The sequence below is a fragment of the Myotis yumanensis genome, unplaced genomic scaffold, assembly GCF_028538775.1.
Source record: "Myotis yumanensis isolate MYYU_CA2020_CCGP unplaced genomic scaffold, mMyoYum1.0.hap1 SCAF_2, whole genome shotgun sequence".
Lineage (NCBI taxonomy): Eukaryota > Metazoa > Chordata > Mammalia > Chiroptera > Vespertilionidae > Myotis > Myotis yumanensis.
The window spans coordinates 8,051,524-8,078,301 of NW_027223753.1; the positions used below are offsets into that span (position 1 = coordinate 8,051,524).

Consider the following 26,778-nt stretch of genomic DNA (forward strand, 5'->3'; position numbering starts at 1 on the left):
CTAAACATTTTTCTTCTTCTCAAAGTATCAAGTCTCCGAATCCCCCTGAATTTCTGGATATCTTTCTCCGAGGGCCTCTTCCTTTCTGCTTCCCTGCTCCCGTCTCTCCTGGTCACCTGGGTGATCATGACGGCCCTTTAACAGTCTTATTGCTGTAGTCTTTCCTGAATCACACACATTCTTTCTAATTCGACTCCTCATGTACTGGAGCAGTCAATAATTCTTCAAAGAGGATGCCGAGGTAAACTTTCCTAAATGCTTGCAGGTCCAAAAATATCTTTATTTTGTCCTCAGAGTTGACTGAGGGGTGGAATTGGAGGTTGAAATTAGTTTTTCCTCAAAACTCGGAAATTATTGCTTCATGGTCTTCTAATCTTATAGGATGTGGAGAGTGACTTAATATCAGTCTGCTTTTCTCCCCTCCTCCTCCTCCTCTTCCTCCTCCTCCTCTTCCTCTTCTTCTTCTTCTTTTGTAACCTTTCATTTTATTTTTCCCTCTGGGAGATTTTGGGAGATTTTCCTTATCCTCAGTCTTCTTACATTTCAAAATGCTTTGTCTACTAGTAAGTGAGGGTGTTTTAGGAAGGAAAGTATCCCGTTATGATGCTGGGTGAATGCAGGCTATGGTCAGGCATGTCTGGCTTTAAATTCCAGTTGTCCTAATTGGTAGCTTGGGTGAGTGCCATCACCGGTCAGAGTCCCCATTTGCTCAACTGTAAAATGGGGGTAAACATCGTAACTACCTCTTAGGCTTATTGAAAGGATTAAGTAAATCACTCCCTATAAAACTTTTGAAAGTGGTGCCAGGCACACAGTGGTTCTCAATAACCTTTGGCCATTATTACTGTTACTAGAGGCCCGGTGCATGAAATTTGTGAATGGGTAGCGGGGGGGGGGGGGGGGGGGGGGGTTCCTCCAACTGGCGATCAGGGCCAATTGGGCCTTCCAGTTGCCACCTGGGGCCTCTCTTCCCCGGCTGCTGGCTGCTAGCAGGCGGCCTTCCTTCATTCCGTGCCGCCCCCTGGTGGTCAGTGCACATCATAGCCAGTGATCGAACTCCCAGTCTCCCAGTTGAACTCCCGAGGGGACACTTTGCATATTAGCTTTTTATGTGTATAGATGGCCACTTATTACCACAGCCTCTGAACTCGGGTTAATTCCTGTCAATGCTGGTGTGAGCTGCCCTTCTTGTTGGACGATTGTCTTTCTCTCTGCTGTTCCCGGCAGCCCGCTTCTCTTCCTCGACGTCTGGCATGTTCTCTCTGTTGCTGACATTTCCCCCTCAGCTTTTCCTCGACGTTTGGTTTTCCTTGCTGGAACATAACCTTCCTGTTGGATTCCTGGCCTCTAGATTGAATTGCCCCTTTGGCAGTCATGGCTTTCCCCTTTTCTCTGATGGTCCCATGGCCACACTACCCCTTTCCTGTTTTCTGGATAAAATGTAGTCTGCTTCTCTGTTTGTTTGTATGTCATCTTCTGCTCCTAAACTCTTTGTTTTCCCTGGGGCCACGGTGTTTTGTGAATGTCTCTTTCACGTTTCAGACTGCCCTTCAGTGTCAGGAAAGCCTGGTGGTCTGTTTCTGCTTAAGAGTGAGGAGACGGCCCGGCTGGTGTGGGTCAGTGGTTGAGCATCCACCTATGAACCAGGAGTTCATGATTTGATTCCTGGTCAGGGAACAGGCCCGGGTTGTGGGCTCTATCCCCAGTAGTGGGTATGCAGGAGGCAGCCGATCAATGATTCACACTCATCATTGATGTGTCTCCCTCCCTCCCTCTCTGAAGTCAATAAAAACACTTTGAAGCAGGAAAAAAAAGAGTGAGGAGATGAAATGGGTGGGGAAGTGTGTACATGTTGGGGCACACTTGGCTCTGTGGTCAACAAGAGGGGCCAACCATTGTGCCAGAGCCCCCTGAATACCAGGATCCCTGCAGCATTGCTCCAAGGTGCCAGTATCCACATCAGATGCTTCTATTCTCTCCCAAGAGTTTATTTTCTTCCTCTGACAAAGAGCCTTCCCCTTTTGATTGGATTTTGTTCAGGTTTTATTATTGTCTGCTCCTGTGAGGCCTGGCTGCAGAGTGTCTGGTAGTTGGAGGCAGAGGTGGGAGTCAAGGATTCCACACACAACCTTTCTGACAACCTCCCTGTAGCAGGTGCATCCTCACTCTGTGTCATGTGACATTGCCCACTGCCAAGGCTTCCCAGAGCTCCAAGAACCAAGGGCTCCTGCTTTGTTCTGGCCAATGGTTGGGTGTCACCCCGTGTACTGAGAGGTCGTCAGTTTGATTCCCAGTCAGGGCACATGCCCGGGTTGGGGGCTCGATCCCCAGTGGGGGGCATGCGAGAGGCAGCTGATCCCTGTTTTGCTCTTGCATCAGTGTTTCTCTTTCCCTCTACTTCTTCTCTCTCTAAAAATCAATGCCAAATTTTTTTAAAAGGGGATCCTGCTTTCACTCACTCCTTCCCTCCTGTAGCCACCATTACCTGGGTCTACTCGACCCTGCATTTCCTTGGGTGTCTTTTTCCAATCGCTGCTACATCATTCCACTGATAGCGGACAGTGATGTGTTGGAATCTCTAAGCTGCCAATAGCCTCCGTTTTATGATTGTGGGTTTGTGCTCATTTTATTTCCCTACTTCATCTTAATGAGCAAGGCAAGGGGATAAATAAATATTAGCCCATCTTCTTGATGGAATGCCATGATTCTTTAAAAGCCTAATTGAAGGGCAGAATATAACATGGCAAGGAAATGTATTGTCTTAAAAGATGAACCTTTATGTTTGATTTGCATGTGGAGCACTCACAGGCTCCACAGAGGAAAACTCATCTCTCTCATGATTAAAATACCATATTCTGACAACTCCCGACCTGAGTATTTCTCTGTGAGTTCAGAAAATGATGATACCAGCAGCGACAGTAGTCCTAACAGCAGCAACATAGTATTTTATATTTCCCCAGCATTTTATGGTTTCATAGAGAACTTTCATGAGCATCATCTCACCTTGCAGACCCCATTTTCCCTGGAAGCACTGCTGTTTCAATTTTTCAGCCGAGGAACTCATCGAGACTGAGGGTCTGCCCGAGGCTGCGGCGTAAGCCTTGCTGACTGCTCTCGTGTGGCTTGCCCTGCACCCAGCTCCCTCTGCTCCTTAGGCATCTGCATGGCACGACTACAGTGGAAGGCTTAGCTTGATGTTGGTGCCAGATAACTTGTGTAACATGCTACAACCTGAAACCTTTATTCTCAGCGTAGTATCTCACGGGCAATTTAATCCCGCTCCATGGAAAGCCAGAGAGCGCCATCTCTGTGTGAACCCAGCCTGCGCTCTTTCCCTTGGCCTGCAACAAAGGACCGCGTGCCCCCCGGAGCGTCCCTCTCGGCTGTGCCAGCCGCAATCTAGCCTTTCAAATCTCCGTCCTTGTGTTTGCCTCCGAGTTATCACCTGAGAAACAGGGCCCACATCTTGTATGCCCATTTGTATGCTAATGCAGCCGGGCCTGTGAAAGATGGTATCGGGGACCAGGCCAGCAGGCACTGATTATCGGGTTCCATGTCTGGAGAGAGAGAATGTCACATTCCCATCAAGAGCCTCCAACCACTGAAATGCAGCCCGGGCCTGGGACCCCACTTGGGGATGACGCAGGAGATGTCATCGCGTGCAGACACGCTCACGCTCTTCCTGATAATGCCCAGCACCGGCTCCGTTTTTATTTCCACACCGTCAGTAAAGGACTCTAATCTAATTGCATAGCAGAACTAATGTGAAATCAATGTGGGAAATTGAAAATAAAGATGCAGAAAAGAGGAAAATCAGTCACAGGTGATAACATCAAGTAGCAATAAATCCTCCTAACATTTATACTTACTGTATTTACATATCATTTTATTTGTATACAATTTATGTATTGATATGTTTTATGTAGATACTCCATATGTATGTATGTACATATGTGTACATATATACTCCATGCAGGTATATACATGTATGTAGATAGTACACAACCGTGTGGACAAGGTGCTCTATTCAGTTTAATTACACGTGAGGGCGCACTGCTCACATTTTGAAATATTTCCCCATGACATACTACCTTCTTGGACAACATTAGTTAGAGTGGCATCATAGAGCTTCATCTTCAATAATTCCACCTCCAATTAGTTAGCTCTTGCTGTATAAATAATCACATTCAAATCGAGTGGCTTAAAACAATAGCCATCGTTATTATCTCGCAGCTGTGAACTCTGGGTGGCTTCTCTGGGTGGTGCTGGCTGGCGTCACTGGATACTTAACAGACGGAGGGCCTGTTTCCAAGATGGTGCGCCCACATGGCAGGGAGGGTGGTTCCAGCTTCAGCAGGAGCTCAGCTCCTCACCTCACAGACCTTCCCATAGACCAGCCGTGGGCAAACTACGGCCCGCGGGCCGGATCCAGCCCATTTGAAATGAATAAAACTAAAAAAAAAAAAAAGACCGTACCCTTTTATGTAATGATGTTTACTTTGAATTTATATTAGTTCACACAAACACTCCATCCATGCTTTTGTTCCGGCCCTCCGGTCCAGTTTAAGAACCCATTGTGGCCCTCGAGTCAAAAAGTTTGCCCACGGCTGCCATAGACTCACGTCCCCTTGTGGTTTGTAGGATCAGCTCTTTGTTTCTAACGTCTGAAATTTCATGATGAAATGCCCTCTGTGGACAGTAGCAGGAATTTTAAGAAGCTCTTATCTCCCTGCAAAGTCCCAGTTCCTTCTGCTTCCTTTCTTCTTTCTTCCTCCCTCCTCTTGTTTCTTTTCTTTTTTCTCCTCCTTTCTCCCTCTCTTTCCCTCCCTCACTTCCTTTTTTCTCTCTTTTCCTCTGTCTGTTTCTTTTTCTCTCTCTCTTGACCGTCTTCCTTGTATATCTGGTGATCCTTTGCAGTCTGTTTATATTTCAGAGGAGACGCTAGATAGGTCATGACTTTTAAGCACATAGGGGCCGCTTGTGGACTCTGGGCCTCCTTGTAAGGTGATCTGGCTGAGCTGTTTCATTCGCAAATTCCTGATGCCAGCATCTCCAGCTCATGCCTACTGGTTTGGTTCGTCCTTCGGAGCATTGTTAGTCCCGCAGGCTGAGTATAATCAATCCTGTCTGCTATTGGCCTGGATTAAACCCTGATTCCACCTCTTAGTGATTTTGGGAAAGTAACTTAACCCCTCTGTACCTCAATTTCCCCTTATGTGAAATGGATGGTGTTAGTGGAACCTAACCTCTACCCGCCAATAGCATTGTTGTGAGGATTAAATGAGTTAATATACATAAAACATTTAGAATAGCTCCTGGCACAAAATAAACACCAAATAGATGTTAGATGGTATTATAATCATCGTGAACAACTTCATCTTCATCAGAGCTGAGTTAGGGAAGAAGGCTGGGTTCTCAGCATTTGATATATTACCCAGTTTTTATTGAGCCCCTTATTTTTAATAAGGTAACCCTCTGCCGTCAACTGTGTCTGGTGTCTCCAAGTCCAGAGACTCACTGTATTTACCTTTTCAGAGAGTAAGTCCCCGTGTTCTGTCTGGGTGGGTGGGCTGTGTACACCTGGGCAGACTCTGAGTTAACTTCCTGTTCTCAGCCCGACTTCCCTTGGACTCCCAGGGTGTCTGATGCTGTCAGCTGGTTGATCCTTGGCCTACTCCTCCTCTCCTGGCCTAGTTCTGGTGTTTTAGATCTGCTTGTCCTGCTTCAAGCTTCTAAATGTTTGTTTTTTTAACCTTTTATCCTGTTCCTTTATTTTGTGGATTTGTTTGCTTTTATTAAAAAAACCCCAAAAACATTGCTATCCTTTTAACTGGATGTTGGGAGAGCTAGCAGGTAAATTCACGGATTCCACTTCTGTTTCCAGCTGCACGTCTGAAATAGGTTTATTAAAGAAATATTTTCTCAAAAGCAATACAAATTAGGTGGGCTTCATGCTCAATTCGGAATTCTTGGCACTGTGGAAGGGACTGGATGCCTGAGGAAACCGTACGGGTGGGTAATAAAAAGTGATCCGTGCAGGTCCATAGCATGCTCCATAGCTGGTTTGCATGTGGACATGCCTCCTAGGCCTGTGGCCTCTGTGCTTTGAGCTGCAGAACTCCTTACACTTGGAATGACCAGTCTCCCTTCACACTGAAATCTCTGTGAGGGAAGAAGATGTCTTTATTGTTTGCGTTGCTATAAGATCTGTAATTTTAAAAATAACATGGTGGTAGTCATCATTGTCTTCCTCACTGTAGTAGAATTGGTGGTAGTAATAAAAACACACCAAGTTCACTGAGTACTATCATGGGCTGGGCACTGTTATACATTCTTTATGTGTAACTAGTAGCCCTGCGCATGAATCTGTGCGCCAGTAGCTCTCTGTGGGGCCTGGCCGCTCCACGCCCACTGCCCAGAGGCTCTCTGCAGCCCAGAGGCCCATCTGCGGCCGGGCGTGGGGCGACGACACAAGCGTTCCCCCAACCCCGCCACTCCCCGCCGCTCCATGCCCGCTGCCCAGAGGCCCTCCGTGGCTGGGGTGGAACACTTGCCTTGTTGCCGTGGCGACGAAGCAAGCATTCCACCAGACCACTCACGCTGCCCGCTCTCAGCGGCTGCCCCCCCAGGACTGGGGGACTCTGGCGGGGCTGAGAGGACTGGGCACTGCCATCTTGGGACTATGGGTGCTGCCATCTTTGTGATGGAGTGACAGTTAGTTTGCATACTACCCTTTTGTTAGATAGGCTAATACTTTTAGTCCCCACAACAACCCTTTGAGGTAGGTAATCTCTTATCTCCACTTTACAGATGAGGAAACTGAGGCTCAGAGGGACTTGATAACTAGCCCAAGGCCTATAGTTAGCAAGTGGAAGAACCCCAATTTAAAATTTCAAAGCCTGACTTTTAGCCATGATGCCACTGTGTTTGTTGACTGAAACACTGAACGTGGAGTCTTTCAATCAAAACAAATCTATCTGGAAAGAAAATAAATCCTCTAGGCTACCCTTTGCTCAAAATAGAGTTTATTTGATATGCAAAGTAGTTTCCTGATGAACTTTAGAATACAGGTGAGGATATAGTAAAATGAAATGCACTTAAAAATATTAACAGACCAAAAGTAATTGAATAGAAAAGGTGGCAATTAAAATCGAGAACAAGATTTCCTTTGATAAAACTTTGCTGTTATGAATAACACAATTTTTAGGACTTAAGTACAACAGTGAAGAGCCTCCAGATATCTTTCTTCATTAATTTAGTTCACACTTATTTTTTCACAGGGCTGTAGGTCCGTAAACCCCATCTTCTGTTTGGAGAAGGGGAAGCTCCATTATCTGTTTTTTTCCTTTAAAATGTTTATAAGACATTATGTATGACCCATGAATAGACTAAGGTTTTTGTGGGTGAGATTGGTTCTTGCAGCCCTTGACACTTGGCCCAGGTGCCTGATAGGAACTTAATAGATATTTGTTGATCAGTTGGTCCACTGGCAGATTGGTCTCTGGTAGGGCTCTTACTGAGGCTGCTCCCTTAAAGTAAAATGATCTGTGAGAAGAGGAAGGCATGTCTGGAAGCATGTAATTTTAGATTTAATGCCATCCCCTGTACATCAAGACTGCAAGCTTTCCTCTCTGCCACAGCCTGCCTGCCAGAGACCATGAGTTCCCTCTTAAAATACTGAAGGAAGACCCAGTGTGGGGAGTATTTCATGTCTAAGGATATTCATTTTGATTTTCTGGGAGTAGTTCTCTGTCTGAAAAAAGTATGGACCGGGGAACGTAGATTCTTTTTCCATGGTGCTGGTCTTTCTATGAGATGATTCGATTTTGGAAGCACAATTTATGATAAATTATGGCCAGAGGGTCATAGATTTTCCTCTTTAAAATCGTCTGTCTTGATGATGCCTTTGCCATTTTTAATTTGTCACTGCACACCCAGGACCAGGAATGATGTCACCTTTACATCGTTAGTTCTATATATTGCTGACACTCCTGGACTACCTTTCGGTTATAAAACTTCCTTCCCCTTTGGGACATGGGGAGACTCACGAGTCTCAGCTGACCCGGTTTCTCGTCATGCTCTGCTTAGGGCGCATAGGGCACAGGAAGACAGTCCTCTCCCAGAAAGCCAGGTTCCTGTTTGTTCAGGCTGGCCCCACCCCCGCCCGGTACAGGTCTCCCCACGACAAGCAAGCATCCCAGGGTCTACTTAATATGCAGTTTGCTTCTCCAGGTCTGTGCCCTTCACCTCTGGCGTGCATGTTGGCAGGGAGCCTCCTGTTCCCAGCTCACCCAGGTTTCTGGGAGTTTCTAAACCACATTTGCATGCAGACTGTGTCCTTGCACTCCATGAGGCTGCATCTGGTCTTGCATAATAAGATGTCAATAGCCTCTTGGCATCAGGTGTGGAAGTTACCTGCCTCCTCACGGGAAGGAAACCGCTCAGGGTGGTTTCCCTCTATTCTTTCTGAAAAGAACAGTTGGCTGTCACCCTCGCCCTCTTGGAGGTTCCTGTTGCCCTCCTTCTACGCTTGCCTGGAATCTGGGTTTGACCACACTTTTCATAGCTTAGCGTCTTCGGGGAAAACTGGCAATAGAGTTCTGCACATGGGCCAGGCAAACCATTGGTGATGTGCAGAGTAGAATTGTGCCTGGCTGGTGTGGCTCAGTGGTTGAGTGTGGACCCATGAACCATGAGGTCACAGTTCCATTCCCGGTCAGGGCACATGCCAGGATTGTGGTCTTGATCTCCAGTGTGGGGCGTGCAGGTTGCTGACAATTGATTATTGTCACCATTGATATTTCTATCTCTCTCTCCCTCTCCTTTCTTCTCTCTGAAAGCAATAAAAACATATATTAAAAAATAAAAGAGTAGAATTGTGGGGCTGCCACCCAGGGTCTCTCCGTGCATAGTGACTGTTGTCCTGTTGAAGGCTACCTAGAACCTTCCAGCAGACACTGTCATGATGGTACCAAGAGCTGCCATAGGGTGGAATGTGGGTAAGGCCAGAAAGGGGATACTTGGCTTCCCCAAGTCAGAAGCACTCACAGGGTCCACCTGCCTTCATCATCTGAAACAAGGTTATTGATGCTCTTACGTGCCGATCCAGTGCCTTGGAAGTAGGCAGAACAGGGTTTGAAAGCCAGTTCTGCCCTTGAGTGCCTTTGTGACCTTGAGCAAGTCATGTCTCCGTCCTCAAGTTCCTCCTCTGTAAAATACAGTCATCAGCCACTCCTCAGGTTTCTGTAAGAGTGACCTTTACATACAAGCATGGGTCCGGACACAGCAAGGGCTCCATGAATAAGGACTGTGGTGGTTTTCATTTTGACAGGAAGTTGGTACTAGTATCAATGCTACCATGAGTCAATGCATTGTTTTTTATTGTTATTATGAAGTGTTTGGTAAATAAACGTGTGCTATATTTGAATCGCACCATTATTCAACTTTCTGAGCACTCTCCAGTGTTTTAGTAATGCTTATTTAGGTACAATTGACGTGACAATTCCAAATATCATATGTCACTAAAAGCAGGTCCTCTGCTCTCACTCACTTACGTTTGATTTATGTCGAGTTTTACGTACTTGGAAACATATTCACTTTTTCAATGTATTTAAGGTAGACTTTCGAAAATCTTTTATGAACTGAGTTAGCAAGTGAAGATGAGATGTGCAAGGGCCACAGCCCCCTCGCTCTCGGCTATGTGAAAGGGCCCAGATGTGCCTAGACTCATGGTCACACCTCCAGGAGTCTCCAGGTTGGCCATCAAAACGCAGCTGACAGAGAGGAAAGGGAAATGGGGACCCCCCCACGTCAGGCCTGAGCAGGAACCTTCTTTGCAATATGTGTTTTGTTTTAGCAGTTCATGTGAAGCCGGGCTGGGGTGGCTCAGTGGTTGAGCATCAACCTATGAACCAGGAGGTCACGGTTCCATTCCTTGTCAGGGCACATGCCCAGGTTACAGGCTTGGTCCCCAGAAGGGGGTGTGCAGGAGGCAGCCGATTGATGATGTTTCTTTCTATCCCTCTCTCTTCCTTTCTCTCAAAATCAATACAAAAAATATTATTTAAAAATTCATGTGAATTTTGCACTCTGTTCCGTATTTCGTTGTGCCTGTGTCATCATAGAAAGAATGGCCAGCCTCCCCTGGCTCCTCCCAAGCCCTGGGCACTGGGAGAGAGAACAGGCCATTGTCAACCTGGGGTCAAGGGACCAGTAGTTGCATTTGAAAAGCGAGGCTAAGCTATTGCAGTCAATACAAAGGGGACAAGTGGGAAATGCAATTGAGAGAAATAGGGAGGGAAGGGGTGAAAGGTCATGGGGTAGAGATCCAGGCTGGAATTGGGGCATGGAAGGAATAGGGCAGCCAACTCTCTGAGCCCCCAGACCCGTCTTAGTTGCCGATCAAATAGGAACCGCACTCAGCCATCGACGGCCTCTGCTTCTTTTCAGGAAGCTAATTGGTTCCAGGAGTGAAGTTAGACTCCGGCCAAAGGAGAGCAAGTTCCATCAGGACCGCAGTTTCCGTGTTCAATCTTCTGTCACCATCAGGGTGACATGTCCTTGGCACCATTTCCTTCTCCTCGAGCCAAAGTCCTTTTTTTTTTTTTTTATTGAAGTCTCTGCCCGGACAATGACATTCAAATGAAAATCTGTGCATTCTGCCCTGGCACGCTCTCTGGCTCCACGATTCTGTCATAACCCATTTCTCACACGTCGATTTGACAGTAATTTCTTCCCTTGCAGCGTCTATTAGGTCCAAGTGGAGTTGGCCTTGGTGACTGGGAAACCTGCACGTAAAGAGAAGGGAGCATTTTTGGAAAGCCAGTGGAACAGTGCGTGGTCTGATCCTGTCTTGGTGTGACCAAGTGGTGGAGAGTTCTTTAGGGCCCCACAGAGGAAGACGCTGAAAGGGAAGCATCTATTATCTTTGTGCAAATTGATGCCCGTCTGCTGTTGGCTTGCCGGGGAGTGCTCAGGGCCCTGTTCCAGCACAGGTAGCCTTTTGTGTGAACTCTGGAGGAATCAGCAGCATTGGCAGGCACCCAGCGTTCTTATTGCGATGGTGGATGGAGACCATACTGGTTTCAGGCTACAGGGCTGTGTTGCTTGAATACCAAATTGTTGGGATTGTAGGGTCCGCACTTCATAGATTTAGTGAATCGATAGCATGTTGTATTCTTCCTTCCACCTGGAAGACTCTGTCTGGTCCACTGGGGAGAATCAGGTGGCCATGGAGTCTTGTATAGTATGTGGTCTTGTGATGGGCCAACCTGCCAATATTCTTGAGTCTCAGGTTCCCCAACAGAGGGATGGCGTCAATATTACCTAAAGCATGAGTTATGTGAAGACTAGTGGCCCCGGTGCACGGATTTGTGCACACTGAAAGGAAATTAATTAGAAGAAATATTTTAATATCGCTATTTGCCATTTCTCTATAATAGAAGTGTCAGAGATGAAAGAAAATTAGTAAAATGTATATGAAAATAATATATAAATTAATAAATTAACAATAACAACATGATATAACAACAGACATGCTATAAAAACAACAAAAACATGCTATAAAAACAAGATATAAAAACAACAAAAGCATGATATAAAAACAACATTGATGAAAACAATGACTGATAAATTGATTAAACTTACTCTAATATTTCCCTGTTTACCACATTAAGAGTAAAAACACGTTCAGAGTGCTTGACTAATTTCCCTTGTGATGAAGTATTTACAACTTTAACTTTAACGTCACACACTCTTTGAACTTGAGAAAAAAGCAACATATAACTGCCCCTGCCGCTTTCTTTCAGCTTCACAGTGTCAACAAAAACAACCAGATTCACGATCAACAATGACAGATCGAAACACATATGTGCGATTGGCACCAGCAAGAGCTTTATATGTATCATGCATGTGCGAGTCAACATTTATTTTTAAATTGCCAGTGCACGTCACATATACTGGCTGGTAGGTCGGTCGGATGGATGGTCAGACAGAAGTACTTAGCCTTTTATATATATAGATGAAATGCGATGATGCGTGTACAGTGCTCAGCACAGTGCTTGACATTCAGTCAGTGCTTAATATAGAGAAGCTGCCATTGATGATGGTGGCAACTTACATACCTAAGAGTAGAGTTGTTGGTTCATATGGAAATTCTGTGTTTAATGGTAGTTTGGTTATTAATGCCACCACCCTCTGAGCAAGGCATGGGAAACCCCAACCTTAGAAGAGAGCATAGTTTCCTGTGTAGTCTGGAAGCCTTGAGAAATTAAAGGCAAATTGTGTAAGTGGTTCAGAGAACCTCAAAATGGGCCTTGTCCTTGTCAACCATTAATCTGGTTGTTTCTATGGATTTGCCTATTCTAGACAGCCTATATAATAAAAGCCTAATATGCTAAGTGTCCGGTCATCCGGTCGTCCATTCAACTAATCAAAGTGTAATATGCTAATGATATGCTAAGGCAGCTCAACCGCTTGCTGTGATGTTCACTGACCACCAGGGGACAGACAGTCAACCGGTCAACCAATTGCTATGATGTGCACTGACCACCAGGGGGCAGATACTCTGACTGATAGGTTAGCTTGCTGCTGGGGTCCGGCTGATCGGGACTGAGAGAGAAGGGCCAGACATGCCCTGGTGCCCTCCTGTGGTCCCTCCCCAGCTGGCCAACCTCCCATGTCCCTCCCCAGCCCTGATTGTGCACCAGTGGGGTCTCTCGGCCTGGCCTGTACCCTCTTGCAATCCAGGCTGAGGGACCCCCCACCCCCAAGTGCATGAATTTCGTGCACCGGGCCTCTAGTTTTCTATAAATGGGATCATGCAATATGTTGCCTTTGTGACTGGCTTCTTTGACTTGGTATAATGTTTTCCAGGTTCACCTATGTTGTAGCATGTATCAGTACTTCATTGCTTTTTATGGTCAAATAATATTGCATTGCATGAATATCACATTGGGTTTATCCATTTGTCCACTGATGGACATTTGGTTGTTTCTACCTTTGGCAGTTGTGACTAGTGCTGCTATGAACATCACGGACAAGTGTTTTATTGAGCACCTTTTCCTGACTCTTTGGGTTACATACCTAAGAGTAGAGTTGTTGGTTCATATGGAAATTCTTATTTAGCTTATTGACTGTTTTTCACAGCGACCTCATCAGTTTACATTCCCACCAGCAATACGTAAGGGTCTCAATTTCCCCGCATCCTTGCCTCCAGTATCAACTTTTGACTTGCAGAATGAGTTTTATTGTAACAGTGGGGGGAAAATACCTGAATTATTTAGGCTTCATTTATTTAATGAGACCATTTTAAAGCAAGCACTAGAAACTCGTGAGCATTTTAATGCAAAATGCAACACAATTTGAGATACATGAGAAGCAAAGGTTGTTTAATATGTAGAGATAAATTTGATCATTAGTTCATATCTATGAACCATATAAATGACAAGGTCATAAAATCCATTGAGCTTTTTGTGGTGAGGCTGTGCCCCATGATATGATTCATTTGGTGTACTTTTCTATAAAAATGTACAATAGCCCATCTCAGTGACATCTGGGCTCGTCGGCATAAAATGAGTGTTTAGAGTCATACGATTATTTCATGTTCTATACTTCATCTGATCTATAAAAATAGAGACACCGTGTGGCATGCTGTTATTCCTCCTCTGAAAACAGTAAGAAATTTTACGTGTTCCCCCTATTTTTGCTAATGACATAAAATGTTGAAGCTTGTTATTTTTTTCTTGTGCCAAACCATGAATGTGCCATCCTTATCTGAAACCCAAATAAATACTCATGAATGTACAGTGAAATTTAAATGAGCACTTCACATAAATACGCCAGCTATAGAAATACGTGTTTCTGCACATTTGTAGACCAAAATAACGTGAAATAAATTTGACATCACTTCATATTCAGAACCACCAACCCAATAAAGTCGTTTTTATGACTCAATTTCTTAAACTCATGTAGGTAAAAAAGCATATATATAGCTCTTCATTCTGTAATCCATCACACAATTTAAAAACAGTATTATTTGGCTGAAATTTTAATAGGCCAAATGGAGAAAAATGTGGGTAATGCTTGATTCTAGGGTGATGGGGTGGCGGAGGGGACACAGGGGAGTGAACTTGGCTTTCCCTTTCCCTTATTCATTTATTCTTCTTCTGTTGGACAGATGTTTACTTATTCAAGCACTGCAGTGTGTCAGGTACCATGCTTTGAGCTGGGGATAGAGTGATGAACTGAGAAAACACTGCCGCTGGTTTCTTGGGACTTACAGTTTAGTGAGGGAGGGACAGTTGTCCATGGCTGTGGAACAGACTGCCCCCAACTGGCTGAGTGGTGAGAGCCAGCACTTCCTCTGCTCCCAGTCTGGTGGGCCAGGCGTTTGGGGGTGGTAGAGAGGGGCAGCTCAGCTCTGCTCCAGAGTGACTGAGGCCTCATCGGGAGTGACGGAGCCTGGGGCCGTGTGTCCAGGGCCTCCCTTGTGGCGATGGCTGGGTTCCTCGGCTTTTCTCTATGTTGCGTCTTCTGGGGTTGACATGTTTGAGATGGCTCCTTCACTCACATACCTGGAACCTAGGCTGGGTGGATGGTTGGAGGAGCTGAGGCTGGTTGGTCGTCTCTCTCTGTGCAGTCCAGGCCTGTGGGTTTCCTCAGAGCTTGGTGGTCTCAAAGCTTGGTGGTCTTGGGGTAGTTAGATTTGTTTTTTAAAGATTTTTAAAAAATTGATTTTTAGAGAGAGAGAAGCATTGATGTGAGACATCCATTGACTGCCTCCTGCACATCTCCTACTGGGGATGGAGCCCACAACCTGGGCATGTGCCCTGACCAGGAATTGAACTGGCAACCTTTTGGTGCACAGGACATGGCTCCAACCAACTGAGCCACACCGGCCAGGGCTAGTCAGACTTTCTCTATGGCAGCTGGCTTCTCCCAGAGCGAGTTCAAGATCATGAACAGAAGCTGCAAGGCCTCCTGTGACCTAACCTTAGAAATCTTGAAGGTCACTTCTGCCCTTACTGTTGGTCCACCATGTCACTAAGGCCAGCGAGACTAGGGAGAGGGTGGAGGCGGGACTTCTATTCCACCTCCCAGTGGGAGGAGTAGGCAGAATTTAAGATCGCCTTTACCCTGCCTCAGAGGGAGTCAGCACTAAATAAATAGTCACATGCATAATTATTGCAATGAAGAAGTGCAGACTTTTACAGTAATCAGGACTTCTGGATTGGAAATGACAGAAACCCAACTCAGACGGGCCGATGAAGAGAAGGGAATTTACTGACCCACCTAACTGAGAAGCCCATAGCTGAGCCCTGATGCTGTAACAATGTGGACAAGAACCGCTTTCCCTGTCTGTCAGGGACATTTACCTCTTTACTCAGTAGGTTTTGTTTTCTGGTGGAGCATCTCAGAGGATAGCGACTGATGCCACCAGCTAATCCACATATCTATCTGGTTAGCAATCCCGACTGAATAGAGGTTCTTTCTGAATAGCTCTAGCAAATGGTCTTAGGATTAAATCTTATTGGCTGAGTTTGAGTCACATACCCTCTCCTAAACCAACCACTGTTGCCAGGGAGACAAAATTCTTGGATTGACCAGGCCTGGACTTGGTGCCCATCTCTGGGAGCTGGGAGTGGGATCAGCCCTACATGAACCACAGGCAGGGGTAAATGTTTCCACAAAAGGGAGAGTTTCTTTTATTAGAAGAAGAGGGAAACAGATGCTAACCAGACAAATACGTAAGTACCCATCACATAGCCAGACACGCGTGACATGCCTTGCAGAGGTCCATACATAGACACACGGAAGGACATTCCTCCCTGTTCTCATTTCTTCCGCTTATTAAACTTGCAGTTATTATGTTTTCATTGTGGATGAAGCAGCAGACTAGTTGTAACTGGGGATCCAAGATGAATAGACAAATGGGTAATGTTGGGAGGGCTCTGGGGGCGCATCAAAGAAAAAGACATGACCGCTAGGTGGCAGTAGCACACACAAGCTTTCTTGGGTGACACTGCTGGCAGGAGAAGCCCCTCACAGCAGGAGACTGCCCCAAAGTACAGGGCAGACACTTGGAAGGGGAGGATGGCAAGGGAACTCCTGGGGGAGAGGGGAGATCCTAGAGCAGTGATGGCGAACCTTTTGAGCTCGGCGTGTCAGCATTTTGAAAAACCCTAACTTAACTCTGGTGCCGTGTCACATATAGAAATTTTTTGATATTTGCAACCATAGTAAAACAAAGACATATTTTTGATATTTATTTTATATATTTAAATGCCATTTAACAAAGAAAAATCAACCAAAAAAATGAGTTCGCGTGTCACCTCTGACACGCGTGTCACAGGTTCACCATCACTGGCCTAGAGGGACCTTATGTGACTAGGGAATCTCATAGCACAGTGGGGAGTCTCTGGGGCAGAGAGCAGTCAGTGGCTTGGGGGCCTTTTTTCCCAGTGCTTATCTTAGTTATGGCTAGCAGAGGTTGGGCAGTTTTTTGGGGCATGCAAAGCAGAAAGGCTCTAAATGGCTAAACATCTGCTTACTTGGGCTATATTTAACCATTTGCCTGCCATAAGCGTCTATAGACCAACTTTAAAATCATTTTTCGTGAGAATTTTCAACGGAAAATATTCAAGAACACCCAAATTGTGAGTAATATATTTATTTTTATAATATTCATTGCAAATTGATTTTTAAAATTAAATTCAAAATATCGTGGCGTGTGGGGATGGCTTCCGTTTTGGATGCGTGGCAGGTAACTGGTTAAAACAATGTGTAAACATTTGTGTTCGGCACTGGTGGGCTTTTGAGCTAATGGGTCTGCAGGGAAGAAATAAGCAACCTACCAGCCAACACACAGAGACCATCCTTAGCTTGTTTATGTGACGAGCAGTTAATATCAAACCTCAGTTACAAACATAGCAACTCATTAATATCAGCAAGTTACAACTGAACAGTAAAGTAACTCACCCAAGGTTACACAGCTAGTTGGAGGGGCAGACAGGATTGAGACCCAGACAGACTGGCTTTGGGGTCCATTCTCTCAAACCAACTGCCACAGCATCTCAGAGGGCTGAGTAATCTTTCTTGGTCTCAGTTTCCTCACCCGCAAAAGGACAGAGGGTTGACCAGCTGGGCAGTCTGACACTGCACTCCTGGGATTGCTCCAGGTGCACGGGCTAGCAGCGGTTCTCAACCTGTGGGTCGCGACCCCTTTGGTGGTTGAACGACCCTTTCACAGGGGTCGCCTAAGACCATCCTGCGTATCAGATATTTACATTAGGATTCATAACAGTAGCAACATTACAGTTATGAAGTAGCAGCGAAAATAATTTTATGATTGGGTCACAACATGAGGAACAGTATTTAAAGGGCCAGAAGGTTGAGAACCACTGGGCTAGAGGATCAGGTAGGTGCTGGTGTCAGAATTACATGCAGGGGCTCAGCCTGGGCGTGAATCCTGCCCCTCTCAGAATTGTGCAGTGGCTTTCCTGAGAATCCCTGGGATTACTTATTCTTGGGTTGAAAGAATAAATTTCCCTGAAAATTATAGAAATTCTGTAAGGGAGGAACATTTTAATTCAAGGGAATATAAGGAAATTAATTCAACAGTATTTTGAGGGCACCTTTACTTTTTTAAGCACTGTTCTAGTTGTTGGGGGATATAACCATAAACAAAATCTCTGCTTTTGTTGAGTGCATTGTAGAAAAGTAGAAAAGGAGGTAACAAGCATAACAAATAAGTGAAATCTTAAAATCTTTAACGCATCAGATGGCAAGTGTCCTGTGAATGATAGAGAACTAATCCTCCCAGCATGCATATGGTACTGATTGGAAAACACGGCCACTGTCCCTTCATAACCTTTGATGATGGAGGCCATCTGCTTAGAGGTAAAATAGCCAAATCCATTACCACCAGTATAAATCTTGTCTCAGGCTGTCCCCTCATGCCCTTTAATCTCTGCGATTTATAAACACACTGACCACAAAAGTCATCATCCTAGAAGTATTTGCTACCTTGCTTCTCTTCCATTTCCCCAGCTGAACTGGGAACTCCATGAGGGTAGGCATCATGTCTGGCCCTGCTCACAGTTACACCCTCAGGCTCTCCATGGAGGCTTGGCCTCTTGGAAGGTGTTCAAGAAGTATTTGTTAGCTGTGAAATGCATGTGCGAAAGAGATCTGTGGACGAATTGGGTTTTTGATTGCTGCTGGTTTATACCGCATATACACACTCTCACTTTCCCCTTTAAAATAATAGTCAATTTCTCTGCCCGGCCCACTGGTGTGGCTCAGTGGTTGAGCACCAACCTATGAACCAAGAGGTCACAGTTCGATTCTTGGTCAGGGCACATGCCCAGGTTATAGGCTCGATCCCTAGTGGTGAGTGTGCTGGAGGCAGCTGATTGATGATTCTCATCATTGATGTTTCAGTTTCTCTCTCTCTCTCTCTCTCTCTCTCTTTCTCTCTCGTTTCCCCCTCTCAACCCCCCTTCCTCTCTGAAATCAATAAAAATATTTTTTAAAATTAAAAAAAGCCAATTTCTCTTTGAAAGGTACCTTTTGTGATTCCACTTTCCTTCTCTCTCTCCTTTTTGTTTTTGCAGCCGTGCAATCATTGCACACCCTAAATGACCAGATATCCCATTTTATTGTCACCAAGTCGAAGGCACTGGAGGAGGACAAAGACCCCTTTCTGCCTGCAGAGAAGGAGACCCTGAAGAGTTCCATGGTATTGATGAGGCACCTCCTCATGGACGCCCAGGTACAGCCCTCAGCAAAGAAATCGCGAGACGGTCGGTGGGATACTTTCTCGGTTGTTTTGTGGCATAAGCTGTGCAAAAATGTTCGACACCCACACTTATTCAAAGCCGCCATTTGTGATAAACAGACATTCTGTGCTGAGTATATTGAGTATTGGATTTCTTATAGGGTATTATTTGGGCTTAGTATTAAAATAGCTTGTTTTGAAGTCAAAGAATTAGGGCTTAAAAATAATGCATGTGTTGTCTCTGAGAATTTAACAGATCTCCCATTCGCCTTGGAAAAGTGAAAACCCATTTACATACCAACTTGGCAGGCATCAAAGCTGGCACGGGCCTTGGAGCAGAGCAATGCTTACCCCAGGGAGCATCGCCGAGTGACTAATGAATATTTTGGTACATGGGATGCACCCCAGTACGTGAATCAGCCCTGGGTTGGGCTTTTTTGTTTTGTTTTGTTTAATGCCAGCAACAAATTAATTACAGAAGGTATTTAGCTCATTGCATGCTATTGTTGAGATGTTATTCTTCCAGGTTTCTCCTTGTGAACTCTTTCCTTTAAATGTTTAAAAAATAGTCTATTTCTTCCATCTGGCTTTGTTGGTGGGTCTCTCCAGAGATGTTGACAGGCAAACACCAGGTGTTTTAAGAGAATTGCTAGTTTTCTATATGAGTGAAGCCAAGCTGAGCGAGATTTTATTGTCATTGCTGCCTCTCCAGTACCTAGAAATGTTTCAGAAAATGTTCTTTGGATTTGGTGATTTTCGTATTAGTTTTCCCTGGAGCATTCGTCCTGAGCCAGTTACCTGTTCAGTAACAGTGAGGTTGGAATGGCTGGTGATTGCCTGTGTTCCGCCCTGGATCCGATTTTGAACTGTGGTTTCTTGCTTTTGTTTCTACCACGGAGGCGTTTATGTCTTATTTCTTAAATCAATTCTGAGGCCTGGAGCTGGTACCAATAAGACTTTAGCTGGCAAGACTTTTGTACACTTCTCTCCTGTCCAATTTCTGAGCCCCTATGTTGAGATGGCCCAAATTATGCAAAGCCTTTCATTTTATTCCCCCTTCTCCCTTTATTATGCGCAGCCCATTCAGCGTCTCCTTCCTCCCCAAGCCTGTCTGGTGGAAAAGGGAAAGATTCTGAAGCTGCAACAGCCAATTTTGAAACTCAGAAGAAAGGGAAATTTAGAGCAATTTGCTAAATAAAAGAGCAAATTGTTCTTGAAAGGATTAGCTTTCCTCCATGCCTGGACCAGTCTTACAGCTAACACCCCAGCCAAGGAAACTGTCACAATACATCCCCAAAGATTTTGTGTAAACTCCCAGTTTTGCAAAACCTAAAAGAATAAAAATCATTCCTCCTTTTCCTCTTCTTCACATATGAACTGACTGGTGCCTAGAACTGGATCAAAAAAAGTGTTTAGCATTGCTTAAGGAAATATTTGTTCCCTCTAAGTGTTGAAGTCATTTGGCAACTTTTACCTGTAGTGTTGGTCCCAAATGTTTTCTTTTCTTAAAAAAAAAATCTATCAGGACTAAAATATTCAATATAATGCAATTGCTGAGTGGAAACATCTTATTATCTCCTTCTCTTCTGATCCCAAACCCATGCCTGCTAGGATTTTCTCGCTTAAATCATTAAGGAAAAACAAAAAACAACACGAAGCAAGCTATGGTGGATATCCCCTGAGTCGTGCACTCTAAGAGGAAAGTGGGTTGGATTTTCTTCCAGAGCGGGCGGGGAAATCATAGAAAGTCAGGTAGGAGCCCGGCCAGTGTGGCTCAGTGGTTGAGCATGGACCTATGAACCAGGAAGTCATGTTTGATTCCTGGCCAGGGCCCATGGCCGGATTGCGAGCTCCATCCTCAGTGTGGGGTGTGCAGGAGGCAGCTGCTCAATGATTCTCATTGATTCATCTCTCTCTCCCTCTTCCTTTCTCTCTGAAATCAATAAATCAGTATATATATTGACCAGCCATGGCCCATATATATATGAAAGTCAGGTAGGAGAGTAGTCTGGTGTCTGGGAATGCTACTTCTCCCACCTCCTATTGTTCAAAGATTCCTCCCTCTTGTCTCTCAGACTAATTAGTTTAGTCTAAAAATACCACCATCATTTCTTTGCTTCCAAAACCACTAACTTTTTGAAACATTATTTGTGGTTATGAGTCTAGGGCCATGGCCAGTCAATTAGAATCACATTACCGCATCCCCCCAGGCTCTGAGCACCTCTGAAATATGCTCCCTATACAATTAGCCATTGCCAAGCTTATGAAATACTAAGGAACCCCAACTTGCGGGGTGGGGGTGGGGGCAGGGGTGATGTGTGGTTTTCAGGTTTGAAGTAGACATTTAGAGATACATTCATTTTAATGAGACTTTTTATTGAGCATTTTTGGAAATTCAATTATTTCCCATTCATTTTTTCATTACTTCTTACTTCAATTCCGAAGAGGAATGAACGTACTTATTTCATATCCTAAGCTCATCAATAGTGAGAGGGCAACTGCATGTCAATATAAGTTCTATGCATCTCCTTCCTCTCGGCTGCATTTTGTGATATTATTAGACGGCCAATAGGTGTGTGTGGTGCAGGATACACACTATTCACGGGTGGCAACCACATTCCTTCACTTGGTTGGTGTAAAAGCCTGCTCAGTCCCACACTCCAAGGACTCTCGATGGTACGAGAGGATGGCATTCTCTGACATCAGTTTACAAACTGAGTGAATCAGACAAAAGATATTCCGGGGGACCGGAGAGCTGCTTCCAGAGTGACTGCTTGAAAGGCATAATCGATTCAAGTCACATCTGTCTTGGAAGCAATAAATCCTGCTTAGGAGAATGTCAAAGGCAAAAAGCATCGCTGGGTATGAATTCCACCCTGCGGATTATAAAAGGTGCGCACAGAGCAGGCCCATCTCCCAGGTATAATAGGGGAGCGGGGATGATTGGCAGGTCTGACAACCCACCCTAGAGAGCAGAATCAGGAAGAGCATCGAAGACGGACAGCTCTGAGGCCGGCAATTACTTCCTCCTTCCCCAAATGCTTCCCCGTGGCGGGTGTGGAAGTGGCAGAGCGCCTCTCTTTGCCTTCCCTTCCTTGTGTCCTTCACAGGCCCCCAGTTCAACCAAGCACCCCATTCAGGTTGCATTTGAAACCTCAGTGTGTGGGTTTGATTCCTGAGAGCTCTGTCTACATCCAACCTGCCCGCTCAGCCTTGTAAGTGATTAGATTCATAACACCGACCAGGTAGTTCTTCCCGGTGGAGACGGGTTCTTTCGCTCACACCATGTGACTCTGCATGCTAAGAGGGGTTGATTACAGCAAATTAAATCTCCTATTGGCAGTTTTCCCCTTCTTCCCCCCGAAGACCCAAAGTCATTATTTATTAAAGGCGGCACAAATGCTTGGGAAAACAATAAGATCGCTTTGTGGGCAGGTAGGTCGTCCTCGCCAAGGCCGGGTCCTGACTGCAAGGCCGTGGAGTGCCTGTGGCCACAGAAGGGTCTGTGTCCTCTGACCCTCCGGGCTACGCGGGCCTGACAGCCAGTGAGCTTCCTGCCTGACACGCGGCTTCCCTCATTCAAAGGAATCAAAGGCCCATCTCTAGGAATGAAACCTTTAAAGAACCAAAACAAACCACACAGCCTCCATCTCTAAGCAGGTCTGTGCTTGTGGCCTGACAAAGTCAAATGTGGGGCAGGAAGGAAGTGAAATCTGCTTTATCTTCTGCACTGTTCTTCCCAGCCCCTGCTCTCTCATCCTCTCCCCCGTCCCCACCTCCCCCTGCCCCAGCCTGTCCTCTCCTTTCCTCCCATCTCTTCTTCCCCTTCGTAGACTAAACCTTCCCGACCATGTGCAAGGAGACTGCCCTGTTTCTCCCCTCGCTTTCCTGTTCTCCCCTCATCTGTCTTTCTCTCTGGTATTTGTGTTCAGGGAACTTGGGAGCCTAATTGCCGAAGACCTGACCCACGTTCCCCTTGCCGAGCAGAGGGAGAGGCAGCAGGAGGGTGCGGTTGGCAGGAGGCACGCCTGGCGCCCAGTGGGCTGACCCGGTCCCTGCCAGGGTCAGAGACGCAGTATGATTTAGGCGCTTCTGTTTTCTTTCTAGAATGGTCTAGAAAACTCCTCTGGTTGATGGTACTTTCTGATTCATTTCTGGCAAAACCCCAGATGGATAGACTGTGAGTAAGACTGGCTGTTTGAACTGCCTGGACACTCACACCCTAGACCAGTGATGGCGAACCAATGACACCTGGAGACACCTCTGACACGCGAACTCATTTTTTTGGTTGACTTTTCTTTGTTAAATGGCATTTAAATATATAAAATAAATATCAAAAATATAAGTCTTTGTTTTACTATGGTTGCAAATATCAAAAAATTTCTATATGTGACACAGCACCAGAGTTAAGTTAGGGTTTTTCAAAATGCTGACACGCCGAGCTCAAAAGGTTCGCCATCACTGCCCTAGCCTGGCCTCGCACGGGGAGTGTGCTTTGGAGCAGAGCCCCCACCAGAAGGGCCTTGGCTCAGGCTCCTGACCTCCAGGAGGGTTAGCTCCGCACAGTGGGGATGGTGGGAATCTGGAGGTGCACGTGCTCCTCACGGAGGACGCTCCCAGGTGCTTTCTCCCATTTCTAGGGTTTTCCACGCTTCCCCGCATTTTCTAAAGCCAGCCCTCGCTCGGGATGGCTGTGGGGTATTACTGTGAGTTACTCTCGAGCTGCAGTTGGCGCCACACTCATATCTGTGAGTCAGACCCTGCTGACAGCCCGGGAGAGTGCAGCTCGGCCTCACACTGCACAAGCTGAGGCACCAGGAGGATGCTGAACATCTCAAGGTCACAGGCGTGGGCTGGGGCTGTGAGGACCCCACATATAGATTTTCCTTTTTCTCTTTTGAAATGCGGCACCTGGCTGGAGCCCGGACTAGAACTCTCTCCCTCCGCTGTGGCCAGCAGCGAAGAAGCTCCACGATTAGAACAAGAGCAAAGAGGCCAAGTTTTCACCTAAGAAAATTACCCTGGGCTGTTTTTAGGTCTCCCCACACCATCAGGTTTCCACCTCTTAGAGGTCCGAGGAGAAAGAAAGAAGCAGACGCCAGGGAAGGCAGCTCACCTAGTTCCCACGCTACCATGGCAAGCAGATAGGCCCAGGGAGTCTTAGCGCACCCCCCTCCCCCCCAGCAATGTGTGTGCGCGTTTGCAAAGGCGATACTCATTTTCATCTCGGGTGCAAAACTATACCGTCAGCAGGCCTGAAGCTGCGGTTCCTACACACCTCGTGCAAGCCCTCTTCCCGTTCTGCCACGGCGGTTTTGCTCTTTTAAAATTTCCTTTTTAAAAACAATAAATAAATAGAATTCAGCCTGCAATCGTCGCCAGGCTCAGATGCAGTCCCTTCGGTCACCGAGCTCCTGCAGTCACCGTCCCTGCGCAGACGCCGGAGGGGGAGGCGTGAAAGTGAATAGCGTTCCCTGCTAAGCTTGTGTCCAGTACGTTTTTTAGAAAAGGTAATAGACAAAGGCAGCCTCTTTTGAGACCTCCGCCACCTTTGTCAAGTCCACAAGGCGGGACTTTAGAGGAAATTCCAAAATACTGCAAGGTGCCTTCAGGGTTTATTGTGCAGAGAGCCTCTCAGAGAGCTCCCGCCCGTTGCTGTATTCTGAAAAAAGAGCATCTCTTCGGGTGGGTGGTTTTTGAAGGAAATAGCCTCTGTGGACACAGTCTTTCATGGTATCGCTTCCCTGGATCTGTGCTGTGCTCAAGAGCAATTTGGGAATTTATTTTCACACCGTAGAACCTTTATGTTGCATTGCCAGGTATAAATGATTATTATAATGATACACACTTCAAGTGATAGTAAAATAGAATGTGTGTTGTTCTGATCGTTGGTGGTCCATGTTTCCCATGTTTCGGTGAGGGGGTCTGATACAGTAACAAGATCGGGGAAGGAAGGTCAGGGGTGAGGCTCTACCCATCCTACCCATCCTAAGAGAATATAGGTTCTTGGCAACAGAGACCAGCTCCAGTCTATGCAACAGTGGGAACATTTAACGGGAGCAAATGGGGAAAACCGAAGACCCGTATCTCGGGAAAGACAGGAAGGAGGGCAGCTATGCCGATTTAGGGATCAAGAACCCAAGAGCAGGTTTTTCAGGCTGCTGCGGTCAGGAGAAACCGGCTGCAAACATTTTCTCTCTTTGTGGATTCCAGTTCTGAGAAGAGTCTGACCAGTCTGTCTTGGTCACCTGGCCCTCCCACTTGGCCACAAGAGGGCGTGGACACTGAGGGACAGTCCCAAGGAGACCATGGGCCATGTGGGAGGGGAGAGTGGGTGCTGGCAGGCGGAGGCAACAGTGAATCTATCGCGCATTCCACACACTTCAACTCGGTGCTTCTGCCCCAGAACAGAGCCTGGCACCGCATGGCGCTCTAGGGCCCTACCCCAGAGGACTCGGGGTGTATGGGCGGGTAACTGGCTTCAAGTGCCCTGTGGTAACTATTGAGGAAGTCATGTGTGGGGACCACGGAGACTCAGAGCAGTCCCCACTGGTATCTGCAGGACCCCCTACTGCAGTGGTTCTCAGCCTTCTGGCCCTTTAAATACAGTTCCTCTCATTGTGACCCAACCATAAAATTATTTTCGTTGCTACTTCATAACTGTAATGTTGCTACTGTTATGAATCATAATGTAAATATCTGATATGCAGGATGGTCTTAGGCGACCCCTGTGAAAGGGTCGTTCGACTGCCAAAGGGGTCGCGACCCACAGGTTGAGAACCGCTGCCCTACTGCTTACCAAGTTCTTCGCCAGCATTTCCCCCCCTTCTCTCGGCTGAGAGCGGCACAGGAGGCTGGGTATGATCATCTCTATTTTGAAAACTGGCTCTGAAACTCTAATAAATCGCCCTTTTTATATTGTTCCATCCGGCTCGTCACAAGGCAAGCGCAACTGATGGCCTCCTGTGGTTGGTGACTCTGAGGCCTTGGCTTCCAGAGGGCTGTTCCCTCCAGGGAGAGGGAGGGGCAGTTGTGGGGGAAAGAACATGGAAACCTGGCTCCAGATGTGCAGCAGTACCCACAACTCCACATGTTGTTCAAAATTATGAATAAATGCGGAGCACATTTCTAAAGCTGAGCTCTATCCTGGCAGTTTCCTAGAAGGTTTAGGGTTCCAAGAACATGGTTTTCAAACATTTCTAAATAGAATATGAAAGATACTGCAGTCCCCGCCCCAAAACATTCTCTTCTCCTCACGGGGTCCTATAGTCATACTGTCAATTCTGTGCTTCCTCAAATAATACCCAACCCACCATCAGTCACCCCTTCGATGAGTGTTTCTCAACTGAGAGGGGAGGAGAGCAGTTTGCCCCCACCCAGGGGCATTTGGCAAGGTCTGCAGATATTTTTGACTGCCACAACTTGTGTGGGCTGGTGGGGAGGGGAGGTGGTGCCACTAGCACGTGCTGGGCAGGAGGCCAGGGATGTTGCTAAACTTCCTACAACGCACAGGACGGCCCCTCAAAACACGCCCCGCCCCAGTGTCAATAGCGTCAAGGTGGAGAATCCCTGCCTTTAGACCCACGGCTGACTTGTTAATGGATCGTGGAACTCTTCCAGCCTCAGCATCATTTTCTTTGACGCCCTGCAATTAATCATCATTGGTCCTGAAGACAGCACTTGGTTATCATTTCATTTTTTCATTCACTTATTGAGCCTCTGCACCAGGGGTAGGGAACGTCTGGTCCACGGGCCAGATGAGGACCAAGAAGTCATTTGGCCTGGCCCTGCCAAGGCATTAGGGGCAAGTGAATTAAATGTTTGACCAGCTATAGCAGGCTAATTTTTAAGTTGATTATTTTGTAGGACCCTGGAATGATCTTACAAATATCCAAATGACCCTGGGCAGAAAAAGGTCCCCCACCCTTGCTCTTCAGTGTGCCAGATGCTGTGCTGGATGTAGGCAGCAACAGTGGAAACAGAAGAAGTGACCCTGGGCC

The 26,778-nt window shown here is 46.3% G+C and overlaps 1 protein-coding gene across 3 annotated transcripts in view; it reads left to right on the forward strand.

The window, feature by feature from the left end:
* Positions 1-26,778, forward strand: part of KAZN (kazrin, periplakin interacting protein) — a 774,836-nt gene that overhangs the window by 148,476 nt on the left and 599,582 nt on the right. For 2 of the 3 annotated variants that reach the window (XM_070404122.1, XM_070404125.1), the window contains exon 2: positions 18,615-18,772. The exons of the other annotated variant lie outside the window; for it this stretch is intronic. In XM_070404122.1, coding sequence (XP_070260223.1) covers positions 18,615-18,772 — 158 coding nt within the window. The remainder of the gene's footprint in view (positions 1-18,614; positions 18,773-26,778) is intronic. 3 annotated transcript variants of the gene reach the window in all.